At 46.1% G+C, this 21493-nt stretch overlaps 1 protein-coding gene across 3 annotated transcripts in view; it reads right to left on the reverse strand.

Annotated features, from left to right (window-relative positions):
• Positions 1–21493, reverse strand: part of LOC132382980 (uncharacterized) — an 86535-nt gene that overhangs the window by 55941 nt on the left and 9101 nt on the right. For 2 of the 3 annotated variants that reach the window (XR_009508513.1, XM_059953626.1), the window contains exon 3: positions 108–195. Coding sequence is in view for 1 of the 3 variants with exons in the window: in XM_059953626.1 (XP_059809609.1) it covers positions 108–195 (88 nt within the window). In the remaining 2 variants the exon portion in view is untranslated. Of the gene's footprint in view, positions 1–107; positions 196–8894; positions 9320–21493 lie in introns of those variants that run through there. The other variant, XR_009508514.1, reaches the window with a different exon arrangement.

Below are 21493 nucleotides of genomic sequence, written 5' to 3' on the forward strand. Positions count from 1 at the left end.
AAGAGAAATTGCAACATTACCAAACATTTTTGGGATAACATCCCACCTCAGTCAAACAAACTTGTTTACCCATAGAGCTGGAACTACTGCACAAATATTGAACTTACCCCATTGGAGAGGCCAGTATTGGATCTTGTGGTACAGCTCCTCTGACCCAGCCAAGTACATGGAAATGGTGACCAAGGAACCATCCACCTGTTTAATTAAAAACACAAGGAATGTTTTCAGCTGAATGAGTGAAAAACAAAGGCAGAACGAGCAGTAAATAATAAACACAAGAGTTTCTGCAGATGCTGGAAATCCAGAGCAACAAGTCAGGGAGCATCGATGGAAAGGAGTATAAAGATAAATCTTCAGACTGCAACCCATCATCAGGACGTACTGCAGGTAGATTCCTATTTTCCACCTTTGTACCTTTCTTCTGCCATGAATGGAAGAAGGAAATACAAGCTGGAAAATTGGGATACCGCTTCCTCAAGCACCTCCATTCCATCCGCCAAAAGCGAAACTTGCCCGTAGCAAAACATTTTAATTCCCGTTCCCGTTCCAACATATGGGTCCACGGCCTCCTCTTGTGTCAAGATGAGGCCACCCTCAGGCTGGAGGAGTAACAGCTTATACTGCGTCTGGGTAGCCTCCAACCTGATGGCTTGAACGTCGGTTTCTCCTTCTGGTAAAAAAATAATCCCTCCCCCGCCCCTCTTCTGTTCCCCTCTCTGGCCTTTTACCTCTTCTCGCCTGCCTATCACTTCCCCTGGGTCTCCTCCTTTTTCTGTTTCTGCTATGATCAGCTCTCCTCTCCTATCAAATTCCTTCCTCTCCTGCCCTTTATCTTTCCCTCCCACCTGGCTCCACCGATCACTTTCTAGCTGTCCTCCTTCCCCACCCCCCCAAATTTTCATTCTGTTAATGGTGGTGGACTAGAGAGCAAAATTGTCATTTTTCTGGTAGGTGATGTATCAGTATACAGGAGGGAGATTGAAAATCTGGCTGAGTGGTGTCATAACAACAGCTTCTCATTCAATGTCAGCAAGACCAAGGAACGTCAGGAAAGAGAAACCAGAGGTCCACAAGCCAGTCCTCATCAGAGGTTCAGAGTTAGTAAGGAGGGTGTCACAACCACAGATTCGGCAGCACAGTGGATACGGCAAAAGTGCTTGTGAGCTTTCATGTGTCAGTTAATTATTATTTAATCGTGGTAGGATTTAACTCCATGCTTGTCGTCGTCGAGACTTGGACAGAGCACAGCAAAGCTTTGCTGCTGTTCTGCATTCGGCCTTCCCTGAGGTATTGGACTTTCAAGTCAACTGACTCTGAAGACTAGCCGTATTCCTTCAGTGTTTAGATGTTCTTTTCAGCCGCAGTGTAGCCTTTGTTTTCCCCTTGTGAGTTTTAGTTTGGCCTTGCGTTTATTGTTTATATTCCCTTTAAACACTGTTCGTATTAAAGTCTGGGAACTATCAACCTGCTTCAGTGTCCCTCACTCCGCACTTGGGCCATGTCTGGTCCTGGTAACAGAGGGGGTTAGTAACTTTAAATTCCTGGGTGTTACTATTCAGAGGTCCAGCACATCAGCGTGATTGCAAAGAAAGCACAGCAGCTTCTCTACTTCTTTAGAGATTCGGCATGACATCTAAAACTTTGACTAACCTCTATAGATGTGTAGTGGAGAGAATATTGACTGGCTGCATCACGGCCTAGTATGGAAACATCAGTGCTCCACAGCAAAGAAAGCCCAGCAGTGTCTCTACTTTCTGCGAAGGCTGAGGAAAGTCCATCTTCCCCCCCCCCCCCCCCCCCCATCCTCATCACATTCTACAGGGGTTGTATTGAGAGCATCCTGAGCAGCTGCATCACTGCCTGGTTCGGAAATTGCACCATCTCAGATCGCAAGACCCTGCAGCGGATAGTGAGGTCAGCTGAGAAGATCATTGGGGTCTCTCTTCCCACCATTACAGTCGTTTTTCATGACAAAGCAAACAGCATTATGAAGGACGCCACACACCCCTCATACAAATTCTTCTCCCTCCTGCCATCTGGGAAAAGGCACTGAAGCATTCAGGCTCTCACGACCAGACTATGTAACAGTTTCTTCCCCCAAGCTATCAGTCTCCTCAATACCCAGAGCCTGGACTGACACCTTACTACCCTATTGTCCTGTTTATGATTTATTGTAATGCCTGCACTGTTTTGTGCACTTTATGCAGTCCTGGGTAGGTCTGTAGTCTAGTGTAGTTGATTTTTTTTTTCCTCTGTGTTATTTTTTACATAGTTCAGTCTAGTCTTTGTACTGTGTCATGTAACACCATGGTCCTGAAAAACATCTCATTTTAACTACATACTGAACATAGCAGTTATGGTCAAAAGTGACTTGAAGAAAAAACTACAAAAGATAGTGGGTTCAGCCCAGTACATCACAGGTAAAGCCCTCCCCACCAGTGAGAACATCTACATGAAACGTTATCATAAGAAAGCAGCATCCATCAGAGATCCACACCATACAGGAGATGCTCTCTTCTTGCCATCGGATAGAAGATACAAGAGCCTCAGGACTTGCACCACCAGGTTCAAGAACCATCAGTCCCTTGAATAGAAGGGGATAACTGCACTCACTCGTCCCATCATTGAGATGTTTCCACAACCAACAATCTCACTTTAAGGACTCTTTGTCTCATGCTCTCATTACTTATTGCTATTTATTTATATTTGCACTTGCACAGTTTGTTGTCTTCTACACTCTGGTTGATCTTTCATTGGTCCTGTTACAGTTACTATTCTATAGATTTGCTGAGTATGCCCACAAGAAAATGAATCTCAGAGTGACATATAGGTATGTTGATAATATACTTTGAATTTTGAACATTGAAATTTAGTTTAACTTTTCCACTGTCTGCTTGTATTTTATATAATCACCTACAACATATATGTGTAATTATTCAGTGAGCTTTTCGGCAAATTATAGTATAGATAGATGAAGGTATATTTTTCTATAAATTTCTTTGCAGTAGATGTCAATCTGGTTATTACATAGGTTATTTTATATCATAAAGTGTTTTGGTTTTTATCTGGTCTGAATTAGCTATTAGAATAAGATAACCACAATTTCTTTGTTCTCCGATATTTTTCTTTGTTTTTTTCTTGACATTTTAATAAACAACTATAACTATCAAGTTTTATGCCTCATCCTTGACTTCTGAAGAACCTTTGGATCGCAAAATTACCGGTGTTCATACTTATAACTTGAAAGCATTAAATTAATTCAAAGAAACACGTAGTTCATGTTTACTTTAAGTGAGGTACGATTGTGTGGTAGCATGATGGTTTATGCAATTTGTATTATTTAATTAGTTAAATGAACAGGAAGCTTAATCAATCAATATATATTTACAAGATTATTCAAATATTGATTAAATATTAAATACATAACAACAAGGATCCAACAAAGATAATTATATTAAATATATTGCTAGGATCATAAAGACCAGGCTAGGTAAAGAAGACAGATTGCTCAGCTTCCTTCCCTTCATGCAGGCCCTTCTGTCCTTCATCTGCGCTCTGATTTCCCGCCCTACCTCCCTCACTTTATCCTGCACTCCACCTTCATCTCCTATCATGTTCCATCATCTGCAGCCCTCCATCATCTCCTCCAACGATCACCTCCCAGCTTCTGATACAATTCCCCCTTTTGCTCCACCACTGACTTCTCACCTGCTTAGCAGCCCTCCTCACCTGGATCGACCAGCTCTTGCTCCACCTCGCTAGGCTGGCCATCTCTCCCCTCTGTCTTTCAGTTTGAACCACAACGTCAGTTTTACATTACCCTCCGCTTCCCGTTCCCATTCAGACACGTCAGTCCGTGACCTCCTCTACTGCCGATAGAGCCGCACTCAGGTTGGAGGAGCAACACCTCATGGGTCCGGGTAGCCTCTGACCAGATGGCATGGGCATCGATTTCACGTACATTCAGAAACTGCCCCCTCCACCATTCCTGTTTCCATCTCTCTTATCTCCTTACCTACCCATCACCTCCTTCTAGTGCTCCTCCTCCTTCCCTTTCTTACATGATCTTCTACCCTCTCCTATCAGAGTCCCCCTTCATCTCTTTCACCAATCAACTTCCCTCCCAGCCCCTTCCCCCATCACCAGCCACCTTGTACTTCTTCCTCCCCTCCCCCCCCACCTTCTCACTCTGACATCTCCCCTTCCTGTCCAGTCCTGAAGAAGGGTCTTGACCCGAAATGTCAACTGTTCACTCTTTTCCATAGATGCAGCCTGACCTGCTGAGTTCCTCCAGCACTTTCAGTGTTTTGATTTCCAGCATCTGCTGCTTGTCTTCCCTGCAGGACATTGGCAAATTTGGCAATGGTAGTTTCACTGATTCCATTATTGAGAGAAGCTGTTTATTCTTGAATTACTCAACAACTTGACTTTAAGTTCCCCCAGCTTATGTGAAGGAATTATCTCAATTCCTCTGTTATAAACATTCTACCAAGCCTGTTGTGGATCTGGATAAGTGGCTTGCTTCTAAGAACTATCAACAGACCATTGGTTTAGGGTGAGTTATGTAGCCAGACATCCCAGTATCCTTTGATGCCCTTACTAGTCAAGAACCTATCAACCTGCTCCTTAAATATTCCCAATGCCTTAGCCTCCACAGATTCACCATCCACTTGCTCAAGAAATTCCTCTGTTTCTCTGTTCTAAATAGAGGTCCTTCTATTCTGAAGCTGTGCTCTCAGGTCCTAGAATCTTTCACTATTAAAAACATCCTCTCCACGTCCACTATATCTAGGCCTTTCAATATTCAGTAGATTTCAATGAGGTCCCCCCTCATTCTTCAAAATTCCAGAGCCATCCAATCTCCCTCATACATTAACCCTTTCAGTCCCATGATAATTCTTGTGAACCTCCTCTGGGCCTTCCCCAATAACAGCACATCCTTTCCTAGAAAAGGAGCCCAAAACTGCTCGCAGTCTGACCAAATGCCTTCTGCCACACCCTTGCTTTTACACTCTAGTCCTCTTGAAATGAATGCTAACATCACATTTACCTTCCTCACCACTGACTCAACCCGCAAGTTAACCTTTTAAGAAATCCTGCACAAGGACTCCCAAATGCCTTTGCACTTCTGATTTCTATATTTGCTCCCTTTTAGAAAAAAGTCTACACAAAGCCAACAATTCTACCCTCGAGATCGCTGGTGTATAATGTGAAGTGATCGCAACACTGACCACTTCAGAACACCACTAGTCAACAGCAGACAACCAGAAAAGGATCCCCTTTATTCCCATTCTTTGCTTTCTTCCAATTGGTCAGTCCACGTTAGTATTTTTCCTATAATACCATGTTTTGTTAAGCAGCCTCATGTGTGGCCCCTCGTCAAAGGCTTTCTGAAAACCCAAGTATACAACATCTACTGGCTCTCCTTTATCTATCCTGCCCTTTACTTCTTTAATGAATCCCAACAGATTTATCAGGCAAGATGTCCCCTTAAAGAAACCCATGCTGAGTTTGGCCTATTTTAGCATGTGCTTCCAAGTGCCCCCAAACTTCATCCTTAATAATGGACTCCAATACCTTACCAACCACTGAAATCAGACTAATTGGCTTATAACTTCCTGTCTTTTGCTACCTTCCTTTCTTAAAGAGCAGCGTGACATTTGCATTCTCAAGTCCTCAGGAACCAATCTAGAATCTAATGATCTTGAAAGAGCATTACTAATGCCTCCACAATCTCTTTAGGTACCTCGTTCAGAACCCTGGAGTGCAGTCCATCTGGTTCAGGTGACTTATCTACTGTACTTTCAAACTTTTAAGCTTCCTAAGCTCCTTCTCCTTCGTGATAGCAACTACACTCACTTTCACCTGGTTCAGAAGTCTGAAAGCAGTAGGGAAGGAGCGGGGATTGATATGTACATGCTGGCCTAATTATAACCTGCTATCTAATCCCATTCTGTTTGAAGTTCACGCCTGGCAGATCAGCAATAAGAAATCAAAACTTATTTTTACCAGTATAAATAATCCGTTCTATCCACAGGGGAACAGCTAATTAGGTTTATTTAATTCATGAAGACCATCCGGGAATAAGTTGTCTATTCTGTTTGCTACAAAGTGATACAGCTTACCAGTGGCTAGCCAACTGATTCACTTCCAGCCTCACAGTGACATCCATTTAGAGTTGAATCAGCAAAACTAGTTGCTCCCTGTGCACGGACATTTAATCTGTTTGATATCCATAACCATCATTTACAGTACTGTGCAAAAGTCTTAGAGATATATATATTAGATAGATAGGTAGATAGCTCGGGTGCCTAAAACTTTTGCACCACACTGCATTTGCCAACATGGAGCAGAGAGCAAGTTCGTAACTCTGGCGGGAGTAAAGGATGTTGGGAATGGTGAGGGTGGTGTGACGTGGAAGGGGTGTGGGTCAGAGAAGGAGTGCCAGAGGTGGGGGGGGGGTGGGGGTAGGGGTAGGGGGTGACATTCCCAGCCCCTACACATGTGGCAAGGTCCAAACAATTGATTTGTTGATCATTATAGAATGTCTCTTCAGTGCTTCCTCTTTTCCAAAATCATGATTCCTCTCTCCCTGTCCCCTTCCACTCTCAGTCCACAACAGAGACCCATATTAGAATCAGGTTTATTATCACTCACATATCATTAAAATTTGTTATTTTTGCTGCAGTACAGTGCAATACATAAAATTATTACTGTACTGTGCAGAAGTTTTTGACACCCTAGCTTCAAATATGTGCCTAAGACTTTTGCACAGTACTGTATTTAGTCAGGTTACTTTTATTGTCATTTCAACCATAACTGCTGGTACAGTATATAGTAAAAATAAAAATGAGACAACATTTTTACTGGACCATGGTGTTACGTGACATAGTACAAAAACTAGACTGACACAGAAAACAGAAAAAAAAACTACCCTAGACTACAGACCTACCCAGGATTGCATAAAGTGCACAAAACAGTGCAGGCATTACAATTAATAATAAACAGGACAATAGGGCAGTAAGGTGTCAGTCCAGGCTCTGGGTATTGAGGAGTCTGATAACTTGGGGGAAGAAACTGTCACATAGTCTGGTCGTGAGAGCCCGAATGCTTCCGTGCCTTTTCCCAGACGGCAGGAGGGAGAAGAGTTTGTATGAGGGGTGCGTGGGGTCCTTCATAATGCTGTTTGCTCTGCGGATGCAGTGTGTGGTGTAAATGTCCATGATGGCGGGAAGAGAGACCCCGATGATCTTCTCAGCTGACCTCACTATCCGCTGCAGTGTCTTGCGATCCGAGATGGTGCAATTTCCGAACCAGGCAGTGATGCAGCTGCTCAGGATGCTCTCAATACAACCCCTGTAGAATGTGATGAGGATGGAGTGTGAGGGGTGGGAGGTAAACACAAGAGATTCAGCAGATGCTAAGAATTTTGAGGAACTGACACAAAATGCTGGAGGAACTCAGCGGGTCAGGCAGCATCTATGGAAGGGAATAAACAGTCGATGTTTCAGTTCGAAACCTTCACCAGAACTGGAAAGGAAGGGATTAAAAGCCTGAATAAAATGGGAGGGGGGCAGAGTGGGAGGAGTACAAGCTGGCAGGTCATAGGTGAAAACAGGTAAGGGGAAAGGTGGGAGGGTTGAAGTAAGAACCTGGGAGGTGATAGGGGAAAGAGATAAAGGGCTGAAGAAGAAGGCATCTATTAGGAAAGGCAAATGATCCATGAGAGGTAGGGAAGGTGGAGGGGAACCAGGGGGAGGTGATAGGCAGGTGAGGAGAAGGGATAAGAGAGAGCCAGCATGGGGAATAGAACAAAGAGGGGAGGGGGGAAGGGGAAGAAATTACCAAAAGTGAGAGCAATCAATGTTCATGCCATCTGGTTGGAGGCCACCTAGATGGAATATGAGGTGTTGCTCCTCCACCCTGAGAGTGGCCTCATCATGACAGCACATGGACTGACATATTGGAACGGGAATCAAAGTCAAATTGAAGGGTCTCAGCCCGAAACGTCGACTGTTTATTGATTTCCATAGATGCTGAGTTCCTCCAGCATTTTGGGTGTGTTGCCCTGGATTTCCAGCACCTGAGGACTTTCTCACGAGCATACACTACTCCCACTTCATATGTGATGAGATCTGAGTTCAGTATGCTGGAAGTTCAGTAGCCTAACGGCGTGGGGCAAGAAGCAATTTCCCACCCTAACAGTTCTTGTCCTAATGCTGATAGTAGGGGGTCAAAGAGATTGCTCGATGGATCATTGACAATACTAATTACCCAGCATAAGCAGAGCTCCTGATAAATACCTCTGATGGGTGAAAGAGAGACTCCCTAAAGCTGAAGACTATAACTAATATAATTATCTTTGCTGTCTAAGTGTAACTAGTATCTAATCATTATTACGTTAATACACAGGAGAATGTCACAACTTCAAAATGGTACTGAATTATAATTGATTTTCATATTTACTGAGACACAGGGTGAAATGGGCCCTTCTGCCCCTTCGAGCTGCTCCGCACAGTAACCCACAACTTAACTCTAGCCTAATTACGGGACAACTTACAATGGCCAGTTAACCTACCAACCAGTGGGCCTTTGGACTGTGGGAGCAACCTGTGCAGTCAGGGTGAGTACATACAAATTCCTTACAGGCAGGGGTGGGAATTGAACCTGTACTATAAAGTTTTGTGCTTACCACTAGGCTATACCCCAGGGCACAAAGAAGCATCTTGCTTGTATGAACATTACAGAATAGATAGATAGATAGATAGATACTTTATTCATCCCCAAGGGGAAATTCAACATTTTTCCAGAGTCCCATACACTTATTGTAGCAAAACTAATTACATACAGTATTTAACTCAGTATAAATATGATATGCATCTAAAATCACCCTCCCAAAAAGCATTAATAAATAGCTTTTAAAAATAAATCAGTAGCGTAGAGCAAAGATCGCAGTGCAGACTGATTTAGCACAAATAAATTCTAAAGTGAAGAGTATGGAATAACTGAGAGAGGTTGAATTAAGAAAGGCACGGGAAGCGGGTGTGATTGATTTAGAAGTCTGATAGCAGTGGGGAATGATACATTCTGATCTAATTACATCCTGCTTGCAAAATCCATTTCACATGACGCTTACTCCGGGGAGATCACCAGGTTTATTTTTGCAGATTAGGACTTGTCACTTATCTGTTGTTTCTCAGTGGGTGGTACGGTGGTGTAATGGTTAGCGTAACGCTGTTGCAGCGCCGGTGACCCAGGAGTTTGTGTGAACGTTCTCGCCGTGTCCACGTGGGTTGCATCTGGGTGCTCCTGTTTCCTCCTGCATTCCAGAAACCTACAGGTTAGTAGGTTAGTTGGTCACATGGGTGCAATTGGGCGGTGGGAGCTCATTATACAGTAAAGGCCTGTTACTGTGCTGTACCCAAGTCTAACGTCTCCATAAGCTATAGGAGTAGTACAAGGACATTTGGCCCATCGAGTCTGCTCTGATCCAATTTTCCTCTTTGCCCCAATCTCCTGCCTTCTCCCCGTATCCCCTCATGCCCCGACCAATCAAGGACCTATCAACCTCTGCCTTAAATATATATGAAGACTTGGCCTCCACAGCTGCACTCTCCAGCTAAAGAAATTCCTCCTCATCTCTGTTCTAAAAGGACGCCCCTGTTCTGAGGCTGCGTCCTCGGGTCTTAGACTCTCCCATCACAGGAAACATCCTCCCCACAACCACTCTATCGAGGCCTTTCACCATTCATTTCAATGAGGTCACTCCTCGTTCTTCTGAGTTCTCGAGACTAGGGGCCCAGAGCCATCAAACTCTCTTCATATGACAAGCCATTCAATCCTGGAGTTATTTTCGTGAACTTCCTTTGAACCCTGTCTCCCATTGAGTTGGAGGCCATTGACATACAGTATGCACAACTTCAGCTGATATAATATTGAGGGAATGCTGCCTCGTTTGAGGAGTTAGAGAGTCAAAGAGTATTACAGTGCAGAAACAGGCCCTTTAGCCCATCTATTCACGCCAGCCCGATGTTCTGCCCAGTCCCAGTTACTTACACCCAGACCTGGATCTTGCACATCAAGTGGTGATGACATCATCAATCTGATTGGCTTTCGGCCAATCAACAGATCACAACATTACCCAAGACTCTGCCCATAAGGAGTCTGTACGTTCCTTCCCTTGTGCTCGTGGGTTTCCTCCAGGTGCTCCGGTTTCCTCCCACAGACCATCGGTAGGTTAATTAGTCATTGTAAATTGTCCTACGGTTAGGCTAGGATTAAATGGGGGGGGATTGCTGGGCAGTGCAACTCGAAGGGCCAGAAGGCCTGTTGCACGCTGTAAATAAATTAAAAGCCACAACGAGAAGGCCATCATGACATCTTCTCTCTGCTACCGGCAGGTAGGAGATACAGAAATATGGAGTCCCACACCACCAGATACGGAAAGAGCAACTTTTCCTAAAGCAACGTCAGGTAGCATCACCAACCACAAGACCTCACTCCCTGAAGGGCTTAGCACATTCCTGGCACAGTTTGAATGGAAGGGAAATGCAACGTCACCACCCAGTTTAACAGTCTCCAACACACCTGTACCCACAGTCACTGTGGCAGGCTTCAGAGCAGCCTTGTGGAGAGTGAGCCTCTGACCCGGATGAAGACCCTGGCCGTGTCTTTAGATCCCGTGCAGAGGGGGTATTTTGCAAGTACTTTTAATCTCTGCCAACTCCAAGCTGAGTTTCCCACCTGCTTTAAAGAGACCACGACCATTCCCATGCCAAAGAAAAACAAGGCCACGTGTCTTAATGACTACTGCCCAGTGACTCTGACATCCACCAACATGAAGAGCTTCAAGAGGTTGGTCAAGGCACTCATTAACTCCAGTCTCCCAAATAACCTCAAGCCTCTGCAGTTCACCCACCAGTGAAACAGGTCCATGCAGATGTCTCCTCTGAACCATATGGACAGCACCAGCTCCTACATCCGGCGACCATAGACTGACCTCAGCTCTGCATCCAGGATTAGAAATCCCAAGCAAACTCACTTCCAAATTCCTAGACTGGGACTCAACACTTCTCTTTGCAACTGGACTTCTTGACCTATACAGATCGCGATCTGCAAGGATAGGCAACAGTTGTCCCCAGCATTTGTGCCCCACTGGGCTGCGTTCTTAGCCCACTCCTTTACTCCTTAATCACTTGTGAGCACGAGGACAGGCTCTGCTGCTCTAGCTTCATCTGCAATTACCTGGTGGGTTGGATCTCATACAAAAATAAGTTGGAGTACAGGAAGAAAACAGCATGGTATCATAACAGTAACTTTTCCCTCAATGTCATAGGGTGATAGAGCACTGCAGCACAGAAACTGGCCCTTTGGCCCATCTTGTCCATGCCAAACTGTTACTTGGCCTAGTTCCATTGACCCACACCTACACACCCTGCCCATCCATGCAGCAACCCAAACTTCTCTCAAATGCTGCAATCAAACTCATATCCACCACACCCACATTCAAATAGATTCCATTTTTCAGGAAACAAAAGACTTTCAGAAACAGGGTGGATGATGCACCACTTTGTTGAGATGGAGGTGGTTGGAAGCATCAAGTTCCTACGAGTAAACATTACCACTAGCTTGCCCTGACGCCACCATGGCCAAGAAAGTGCCCTTGTGCCTATACTACCGCAGAGGCCATGGAAATTCGGCACGTCCCGTTGAACCTCGCCAACTTTTACAGATGCACCACGGGAAGCATCCGATCCGGGTGCATCTGGTACAGCAACTGCTCTGCTCGGGACTGCAAGAAACTTTAGAGATTTGCGGACACGGCTCTGCACATCGCAGAAAGCAGCCTCCCCTCTGCAGACTCTCTCTCGCTGCCTCGGTAAAGACCCCACTACCCCAGGCATTCCTTCCATCAGGCAGAAGATAGCAATGCCTGAAAATCACATACCACCAGACACAAGGGCAGCTTCCATCCTGCTGTTGGATGGACCTCTTCCACGGAAAGCTGGACTCTTGACCTCATGGCCTACCTTGCTATGGCTTTGAACCTTATTGTCTACCTGCACTGCACTTCCCCTGTTAATGTAACACTTTCTTCTGCTTTTCCCTTGCACCACTTCTATGTACCGACATTGCAGAATGATTTGTACAGATGGCATTCAAAACAGTTTTTCACTGAACCTCAATAATAAACCACCTTAACAATTCAAAACCGTCAGATTCTTGAACCGACATACACAGCTCTAACCGTACCTCAGCAACACAACCACTAGGAACCACATCCTGCACCGGTTTGGGCTTCTCTTTAATTGTATTTTCCTTTGCACTAAAGCTTCACACAATCTTTTTTTTCAATTGACGTATGATTTAAGTTCTGCGTGTTGTCTGATCTAGGGGCCCGTGATGCCGCTACACAGCAAGCTTCTCATGACACTTTACCTGCGCGTGACTAAAAATTAAGCTTGACAAAGTTTACCAACAACCTCCCCACCTTGAGACCACCCCCCCCCCCCCCACCGTCAAAATCAGCATCGTCCTCCGGGCATATGGTTCCGCGAGGTTTACTCGCTTGCGCTGAACTGTGGCCTGCAGCTAACGGGCTACCGGACCGGCTGTAGTGATGACCGGCTTCGCATCTGTGAACTCTCTTTCCTGACCTTCCGTTGCTCGTTTACTTTGCTGTTTGCGTGATTTGCTGTTTCCTTCCTGCACACTGGGTGTTGGGTTTCTTTGTTCTGTGGCTGCCCGTAAGGAGACGCAACTCAAGGTTTCATACAGCATACGTACAGAATTTGATAAGAAAGGCAACAACCTAGGGCCTGCCTCAACGTCCCAGAGGGCTCTGTTGGCTGGAGTCAGGGCTTTATGCTTTGGGTCTTGGTAGAGTCACCCATGCCAAACAGGTCAAAGGGTAGAGGACAGACAAGGTGGCCCACTGGTCCTCCGCATTCGGGGGTTCAGCTCAGGGCCAACGACCCGGACTGTCAATCAGAATTGTCACAGAAACAACAATGAAGAGTCCTTCTTCATCTGTGGGCAAAGATACGGACACACAGAGATGGAGGACCTTCACTGCTGTCCTAAATGCCAGCAGCGTGACGGGTAGTAACTAAAAACTACAACCATTGGGCCACTTCTTGTGCAAGTCTCCATATCAGTGAAAGACCAGATAGTTCGTTAACACCTCGACAGACCAACATTCCTTGCTGCAAAATGCATGAAAGTGTCCAAAAATCAACTGTTCCCTTTATCTTAGTCATTCCTCTGATGTACTGATTAGGCTTTTGGAAGCTGTCTGTGATGTCTGGGGCTGGATTACTCCTTTGGCAGATGTAATTCATTTTACTGGAGCTGGCAGACGCCCCATTTAACAAACATGACTGAAAAGTTTCCAGGAAGGAATGCAGATATTTTCCACAAGCTCGCTGAAAGCTTCTTCCACTGACTTTCCACTTCTAATCTGCTCCTTTTGATCTCGACCCCAGCCTTGCAAACACTGTGGCTCTGCACCCCCCCCCCCCCGCCAAGAGCAGAGATTAAGTTATCGCAAAAGAGCAACAGATATGAGTTCTCAGCTGAAGATCAGAGGCCAGGAGTGGCAGCTCACAGTCTGAGGCAGGTTGTAGTTTGAAGATCCACACGAAAGCTTTGAACATCAATACCAGACAGAGGGAGTGTCTCACTGTCAGAGGGACAGTACTGAGGGAGTGTCACACTGTCAGAGGGACGGTACTGAGGGAGTGTCACACTGTCAGAGGGACAGTACTGAGGGAGTGTCTCACTGTCAGAGGGACAGTACTGAGGGAGTGTCACACTGTCAGAGGGACAGTACTGAGGGAGTGTCTCACTGTCAGAGGGACAGTACTGAGGGAGTGTCACACTGTCAGAGGGACGGTACTGAGGGAGTGTCACACTGTCAGAGGGACAGTACTGAGGGAGTGTCTCACTGTCAGAGGGATGGTACTGAGGGAGTGTCACACTGTCAGAGGGACAGTACTTAGGGAGTGTCTCACTGTCAGAGGGACAGTACTGAGGGAGTGTCACACTGTCAGAGGGACAGTACTGAGGGAGTGTCACACTCAGAGGGACTTTACTGAGGGAGTGTCTCACTGTCAGAGGGACAGTACTGAGGGAGTGTCACACTGTCAGAGGGACAGTACTGAGGGAGTGTCACACTGTCAGAAGGACAGTACTGAGGGAGTGTCTCACTGTCAGAGGGACAGTACTGAGGGAGTGTCACACTGTCAGAGGGACAGTACTGAGGGAGTGTCACACTGTCAGAGGGACAGTACTGAGGGAGTGTCACACTGTCAGAAGGACAGTACTGAGGGAGTGTCTCACTGTCAGAGGGACAGTACTGAGGGAGTGTCACACTGTCAGAGGGACAGTACTGAGGGAGTGTCACACTGTTAGAGGGACAGTACTGAGGGAGTGCCGTACCATCAGAGGGACAGTACTGAGGGAGTGTCTCACTGTCAGAGGGACAGTACTGAGGGAGTGTCTCACTGTCAGAAGGACAGTACTGAGGGAGTGTCACAGTCAGAGGGACTGTACTGAGGGAGTGTCACACCGTCAGAGGGACAGTGCTGAGGGAGTGTCACTGTCAGAGGACAGTACTGAGGGAGTATCTCACTGCCAGAGGGAAGTACAGTGGGGGGGGGGGGTACTGTCCCCTTTTTTTGGACATTATGCAACATGTCAAAATCGAAGTTAAAGTTCTAAGTAAATTTATTATCAAACTCTGTACATGTTACCATATACTACCTTGAGATCCATTTTCTTGCAGACATTTACACAAAAAATGAAATACAATAGAACTTTAAAACACTGTATGTTAACAGGCAAAGACTGACAGACAACCATTGTTTAAAAAAAGACAAACTGTATAAATAAAAATAATACTGAGAACATGAGTTGTAAAGAATACTTGACAGTGAGTCTGTAGGGTATGAGATCTCGCTCAGTGTTGAGGTGAGTGAAGTTATCCATGCCGTCTCAATTGGCTGATGATTGTATGGTAATAAGACCATAAGATATCGTATCAGAATTGGGCTATTTGGCCCATCGAGTCTGCTCTACCATTTCATCGTGGCTGATCCATTTCCCTCTGAGCCCCAATCTCCTGCCCTCTCCCCGTATCCCTTCGTGCCCTGACTATCAACCTCTGCCTTAAATATACACAATGACTTGGCCTCCACGGTCGCCAGTAGCAAAGAATTCCCCAGATTCACTGCTCCCTGGCTAAAGAAATTCCTCCTCATCTCCATTCTAAAAGCATACCCCTCTACTCTGAGGCTGTGTCCTCTGGTCTTAGACTCTCCCACCACAGGGAACATCCTCTCCACGTCCACTCTATTGAGGTCTTTCAAAATTCGATAGGTTTCAATGAGGTCACTCCTCATTTTTCTGAATTCCGGAGAGCAGTGGCTCAGAACCATAAACTGCTCCTCATATGATATGTTTTTCAATCCCGGAATCATTTATGTGAGCCCCCTTTGAACTCTCTCTGGTTGGTAGTAGCAAGAAGAGAGCACGGTCAGGGTGGTAGAGGTTGCTTTCTTGTGTCAGTAGTTTGTTTAAATGCTCCATGCTAGGGAGAGCTTTGTTTTTGGTGCCCACCATTTTCAGTAGCCTTTTGTTTTTGTTCCTGGGCCTCTGGTTTCTCCCTGGGTGTTGGAGTGGAGAATATCTCCGCCAAAGAAGGTGGAAGGGTCTCCTTCCCTCTGCTCGCCAGCGTCACCCTTGGGCAAGGTGTGGCACCAGCTCAGACCCCGATTAGGCTCACGTGAAGTCAAGGGAGCAGGTGGCGGACGTCACAAGTCCTGGTTATGCGACCACTGATGCCAGGTAGACAACTTCTGACGGTTATTGATCACGGCTGGGGTCACCTGTCCTGCAAAGACATTGCCCAGAAGAGGGCAATAAATAGCAAAGCACTTCGGTAGAAAAATATGCCTAGAATGATCAAGGTCATAATGATGATGATTGATTTTTCCATACCTGGCCCTGGTACAGCCATTTACAATCATCTCTACTCTGCATCTATAGGCGTATAGTCTTGTTTCTCATGATCAAACTCTCGGCTGGGATTCACACCTCCCACTTCCATTAGGGATCATTGTTTTGGACTGATTCCAGGCTGTTTCTGTCCACGACAACGGAGCAGGCCCATCACCTCCAACTGCAGGTGGGCTCAAGAGATGTCCGTGCCCTGAGGGGAGGCTCAATGTCTGATCATATGGTCTGAGTGACCAGGGGAATCGCTGCTGGTAACTCCCAAACGTCCAGCTGCTGCAGCAACCAGGAAATTCCTCCCCGACTGGCTGACTGACAGGAGCCTTGTATTAGCACAGGTGCAGCCGAGCCAGCAGCCCTGCGGGAGGGCAGCCATTCCAGTGTGGTCTTGTACAGACTTCAGCTGACAGCCTCTGAACCAGATGATTTAGTGTGAAAACATGTTGGGATGAAGAACGACTTCTTCAGGAGAGTGTGTCAGTCTGTGAGAGCTGCCTCTGGCAACACACGATGGGCACTCAAAACTGTCCACTTCTCAGTCTCTCTCCCTCTCTCTCTCTCTGTGACACACACTCACTCTCTCTCCCTCTCACACACTCAAAACTGTCCACTTCTCACTCTCTCCCTCTCTCTCTCTGTCTCTCACACACTCAAAACTGTCCACTTCTCACTCTCTTTCCCCCTCTCTCCCTCTCTCTGTCTCTCACACACACTCAAAACTGTCCATTTCTCAGTCTCTCCCTCTCTCTCACACACTCACTCTCTCTCCCCCTCTCTCTCTCTCACACACTCAAAACTGTCCACTTCTCACTCTCTCTCCCTCTCCCTCTCACGCACTCACTCTCTCCCTCTCTCTGTCTCTCACACACACTCAAAACTGTCCATTTCTCAGTCTCTCCCTCTCTCTCTGTCTCTCACACACACTCAAAACTGTCCACTTCTCAGTCTCCCTCTCTCTCACACACACACTCTCTCTCCCACACACACTCACTCTCTCTCTCTCCCTCTCTCACACACTCAAAACTGTCCACCTCACTCTCTCCCCCCTCTCTCTCACACACACTCACTCTCTCCCTCTCTCTCTCACACACACTCTCTCTCCCTCTCTCTCACACACACTCACTCTCTCCCTCTCTCTCTCACACACACACTCTCCCTCTCTCTCTCACACACACACTCTCCCTCTCTCTCTCACACACACACTCTCCCTCTCTCTCACACACACTCACTCTCTCCCTCTCTCTCTCACACACACACTCTCCCTCTCTCTCACACACACTCACTCTCTCTCTGTCTCTCACACACACTCTCTCTCCCTCTCTCTCTCTCACACTCTCTCCTACACACTCACTCTCTCCTCCTCCTCCTCTCACACACACTCACTCTTTCACTCTCTCACACACTCTCACAGACACATTGTCTCCCTCACACACAAACACACTCACTCTTGCTCTCTCGCACACTCTCTGACACAAACACTCTCTCCCACACAGTCACTCTCTCTCCTCCTCTGACACACACTCACTCTCTCTCTGTGACAAACACACTCACTGTCTTTCACTCTCACACACAATCTCCCTCACACACACACACATACTCTCTCACACACACTCTCTCTCTCACACACACTCACTCTCTCTGTCTCTCACACACACTCTCACAGACACACTGTCTCCCTCACACACAAACACACTCACTCTTGCTCTCTCACACTCTCTCTCTGACACAAACACTCTCTCCCACACACTCACTCTCTCCTCCTCTCACACACACTCACTCTCTCTGTGACACACACTCACTCTCTTTCTCTCACACACACACTCTCTCTCACACACACTCTCTCACAGACACATTCTCCCTCACACACAAACACTCACTTTTGCTCTCTCTCACACTCTCTGTGACACACACACTCACTCTCTTTCTGTCTCTCACACACACTCTCCCTCACATACCCACTCTCTCACACTCACACAGACTCACACATACACTCACTCTCTCACACACACTCACTTTTTCACACACACTCTCTCACACACACTCACTCTCCCCCTCACACATATGCTCACACTCTCTCACACCCTCTCACACACACACAATCTCTCTCTCTCTCTCTCTCTCTCTCACACACACACTCACTCTCTCTCACAGACACACCTTTTTGTGTGACTGTATTTTACTGCTGTCTTATATGGCCTTGTGCTGTGTATGAGTGTTGGTAAAGTGCTTTGAACCTTGGCCCAAACACTGTCTCAGTTGAATGTATTCTTGGATATTTATTAATGGTCGAATGACAATTCAACAGGAACTTCAATGTGAACACAAACTTACATGCACACACGTATATAAATATATTTGCATATAGGTACACCCATACATCACGCATGCATAGACACATCAACTCTCATTCATATCAGGATGTAATGTTGAGACTTTATAAGGCACTGGTGAGGCCTCCCTTGGAGTATTGTGAGCAGCTTTGGGCCCCTTATCTTCGAAAGGACGTGCTGAAACTGGGGAGGGCTCAAAGGAGGCTCACGAAAATGATCCCACTCCAGGATTGAATGGCTTGTCATATGAAGAGCACTTGATGGCTCAGGGCCTGTATTCACCAGAAGTCAGAAGAATGAGGGATGACCGCATTGAAACCTATCGAATGGTGAAAGTCCTCAACAGAGTGGATGTGGAGAGGATGTTTCCTGTGGTGGGAGAGTCTAAGATCAGAGGACACAGCCTCAGAGTAGAGCAACATCCTTTTGGAATGGTGATAAAGAGGAATTTCTTTATCTAGAGCAGGGGTGTCAAACTCATTTTAGGTCACGGGCCGGATTGAGCAAAATGCAGCTTCATGCGGGCCGGATCAGTCGGGCGCGTGCGAACGCAGCTTTCATTGCCTCCGTTTTTTCAGCCTGTTCTCATGTGTCTCAGTCTCTGCTATAACTACAAAGTGTTTCACTTCACAAATTCCGTTTCTTATGAAGACTGCTGAGCAAGCATTATTCTTATGATTGGTATTAACTGACAATCATAGGCTTCATATCGCCAGGCCATTAATAATTAAAGTAATAGATCTAAAATGATCTCGCGGGCCGGATATGGCCCGTGGGCCTTGAGTTTGACACCTATGCTCTAGAGAGTGGTGAATCTGTGGAATTCTTTGCTACAGGCAGCTGTGGGGACCAAGTCTTTGTGTCTATCAAGGCAGGGGTAGATAGATTCTTGATTGGTCGGGGAATGAAAGGATTCAGGGAGAAGGCAGGAGATTGGGGCTGAGAGGAAAATCAGATCACCCATGACGAAATAGCAGAACAGACTCGACGGGCCAAATGGCCTACTTCTGCTCCCGTATCTTAAATGCTGTACTCGTAACCAGATCTACACAGATCGATGTTTGTAGTCACACCTGCTCACAAGAATTGGTTCCAAGTTTCAAATACCCATCTTGCTCTGTAACCAGTGTACGGGGACGGATTTTGACTTTCCCCTCGGTACGACCCACGCCCCGTTGCTCTCAACGGCCTCGGATGAGACCCCAGTGAAAGTGTCTCTGACTGAGCCCGGAGACGAGAGTATGGCCATGTGTTTTTGAGACTCTTAAGCTGCAGGATGCAGATTGGCCAGACACTACCGGCCACCAATTGAGTTCCTTTTGATGATTATTTACTCTGCTTTTCCCGATATTTTCCTGAGCTGTCAGCGGTGAGTCAATGCGTGGGAGGATTCAACTGGTGGTATGGCTATAGTTGTTGCTCAGATTGTGGTTAATAGTTCCTCTAAAAATACCATCCGCATCCTCCTTTGGCTCCGTTCTAATTCCATTCTGCCTCACGTTGGAAGGTGATAAATCAATTTCTATCGTTGATTCTCCCCTCAAGTACCCAGTTTATATTTTGAGATAACCCACGATATCTAGGCGATGGCAGATGCTGTAAATCCAAAATTAAAACAGAAAGCATTGGACATATCTATCTATCAGCAACTTGTGTTTTCCCTGGAGCAGGCTGAGGAGAGATCTGATAAAAGTTTATCAAATTATGACAGGCAGGTCTCTGGTGAGACTGCACTTAAGAGTATTGAGTTCAATTCTGGTCAGCTCATTATAGGAAGGATGTGAAAGCTATGGAGAGGGTGCAGAGGAGATTTACCAGGATGTTGCCTGGTTTGGAGAACAAATATTATGAGGCAAGGTTAGCAGAGCTGGGACTTTTCTCTTTGGAATGTAGAAGAATGAGAGGGGACTTGATAGAGGTCTACAAGATTATGAGAGGCATAGATAGGGTGGATAGTCAGTACCTGTTTCCCAGGGCACCAATAGCAAACACCAGAGGGTATATGTACAAAATTAAGGGAGGGAAGTTTAGGGGAGACATCAGGGGTAAGTTTTTTTTTTACACAAAGGGTTGTGAGTGCCTGGAATGACTTGCCAGGGATGGTGGTGGAGGCTAAAACATTAGGGGTATTTAAGAACCTCTTGGACAGGCACATGGATGAAAGAAAAATGGAGGGTTATGGGGTAGTGTGGGTTTAGTACCTTTTTTTAAGGATTATATGGGTCGGCACAACATGGAGGGCTGAAGGGCCTGTACTGTGCTGTAGTATTCTATGGTTCTATAAACGGAGATAGATACCAGAGGATATGCATTTAAGGTGAGAGGGGATAAGTTTAAAGAAGATATGTGAGGTATCTTTTTTTAAAACACAGGGAGTGGTGAGTCTAGAATGTGCTTCCAGGTGTGATGGTGAAGACAGATACAATGGAGGTGTTTAAGAGGCTTTTAACTAGATACATGAACACTCAGAGGAAGGGGGATACGGACATTGCGCAGGCAGAAGGAATCAGCGTAATTAGGCATCGTTAGTTTGGGGTCCCCACTCACTTACAAGAATACATGCACCTATCCAAACTTCTCTTAAACAGTGAAATCAAAATTGCACGCACCATTTGCACTGGCATCTCCTTCCACACTCTCACCACCCTCTGAGTGAAGAAGTTTCCCCTCATTTTCCCCTTAAACATTTCACCTTTCACCCTTAACCCATGACCTCTAGTTGTAGTCTCACCCAACCTCAACGGAAAAAGCCCAATCTATACCCCTCATAATTTTGTATGTCTCTATCAAATCTCCTGCGTTCCAGGGAATGAAGTCCTATCCTATTCAATCCTTCCTTACAGTCTGGTCCTCCAGTCCCAGCAACATCCTTGTAAATTTTCTCTGTACTCTTTCAATGAAAGGACAGGCAGTTAAAGTGAGGGGGGAAAGTTCAAAGGAGATGAGTGAGGCATGTTTTTTTACTACACAGAGAGTGATGGGTGTCTGGAATGCACAGTCGAGTATGATGGTGAGGCAGATGTGATAGAGGTGCTTAAGAGGCTCTTAAATGGATACATGAATGTACAGAGTATAGAGGGATTATGGACGTTGTGAAGGCAGAAGGAATGAGCATAATTAGACATTATTAGCTTGGCACTGCATTGAAT

Source organism: Hypanus sabinus, chromosome 29, assembly GCF_030144855.1.
Source record: "Hypanus sabinus isolate sHypSab1 chromosome 29, sHypSab1.hap1, whole genome shotgun sequence".
Taxonomy (NCBI): Eukaryota; Metazoa; Chordata; class Chondrichthyes; order Myliobatiformes; family Dasyatidae; genus Hypanus; species Hypanus sabinus.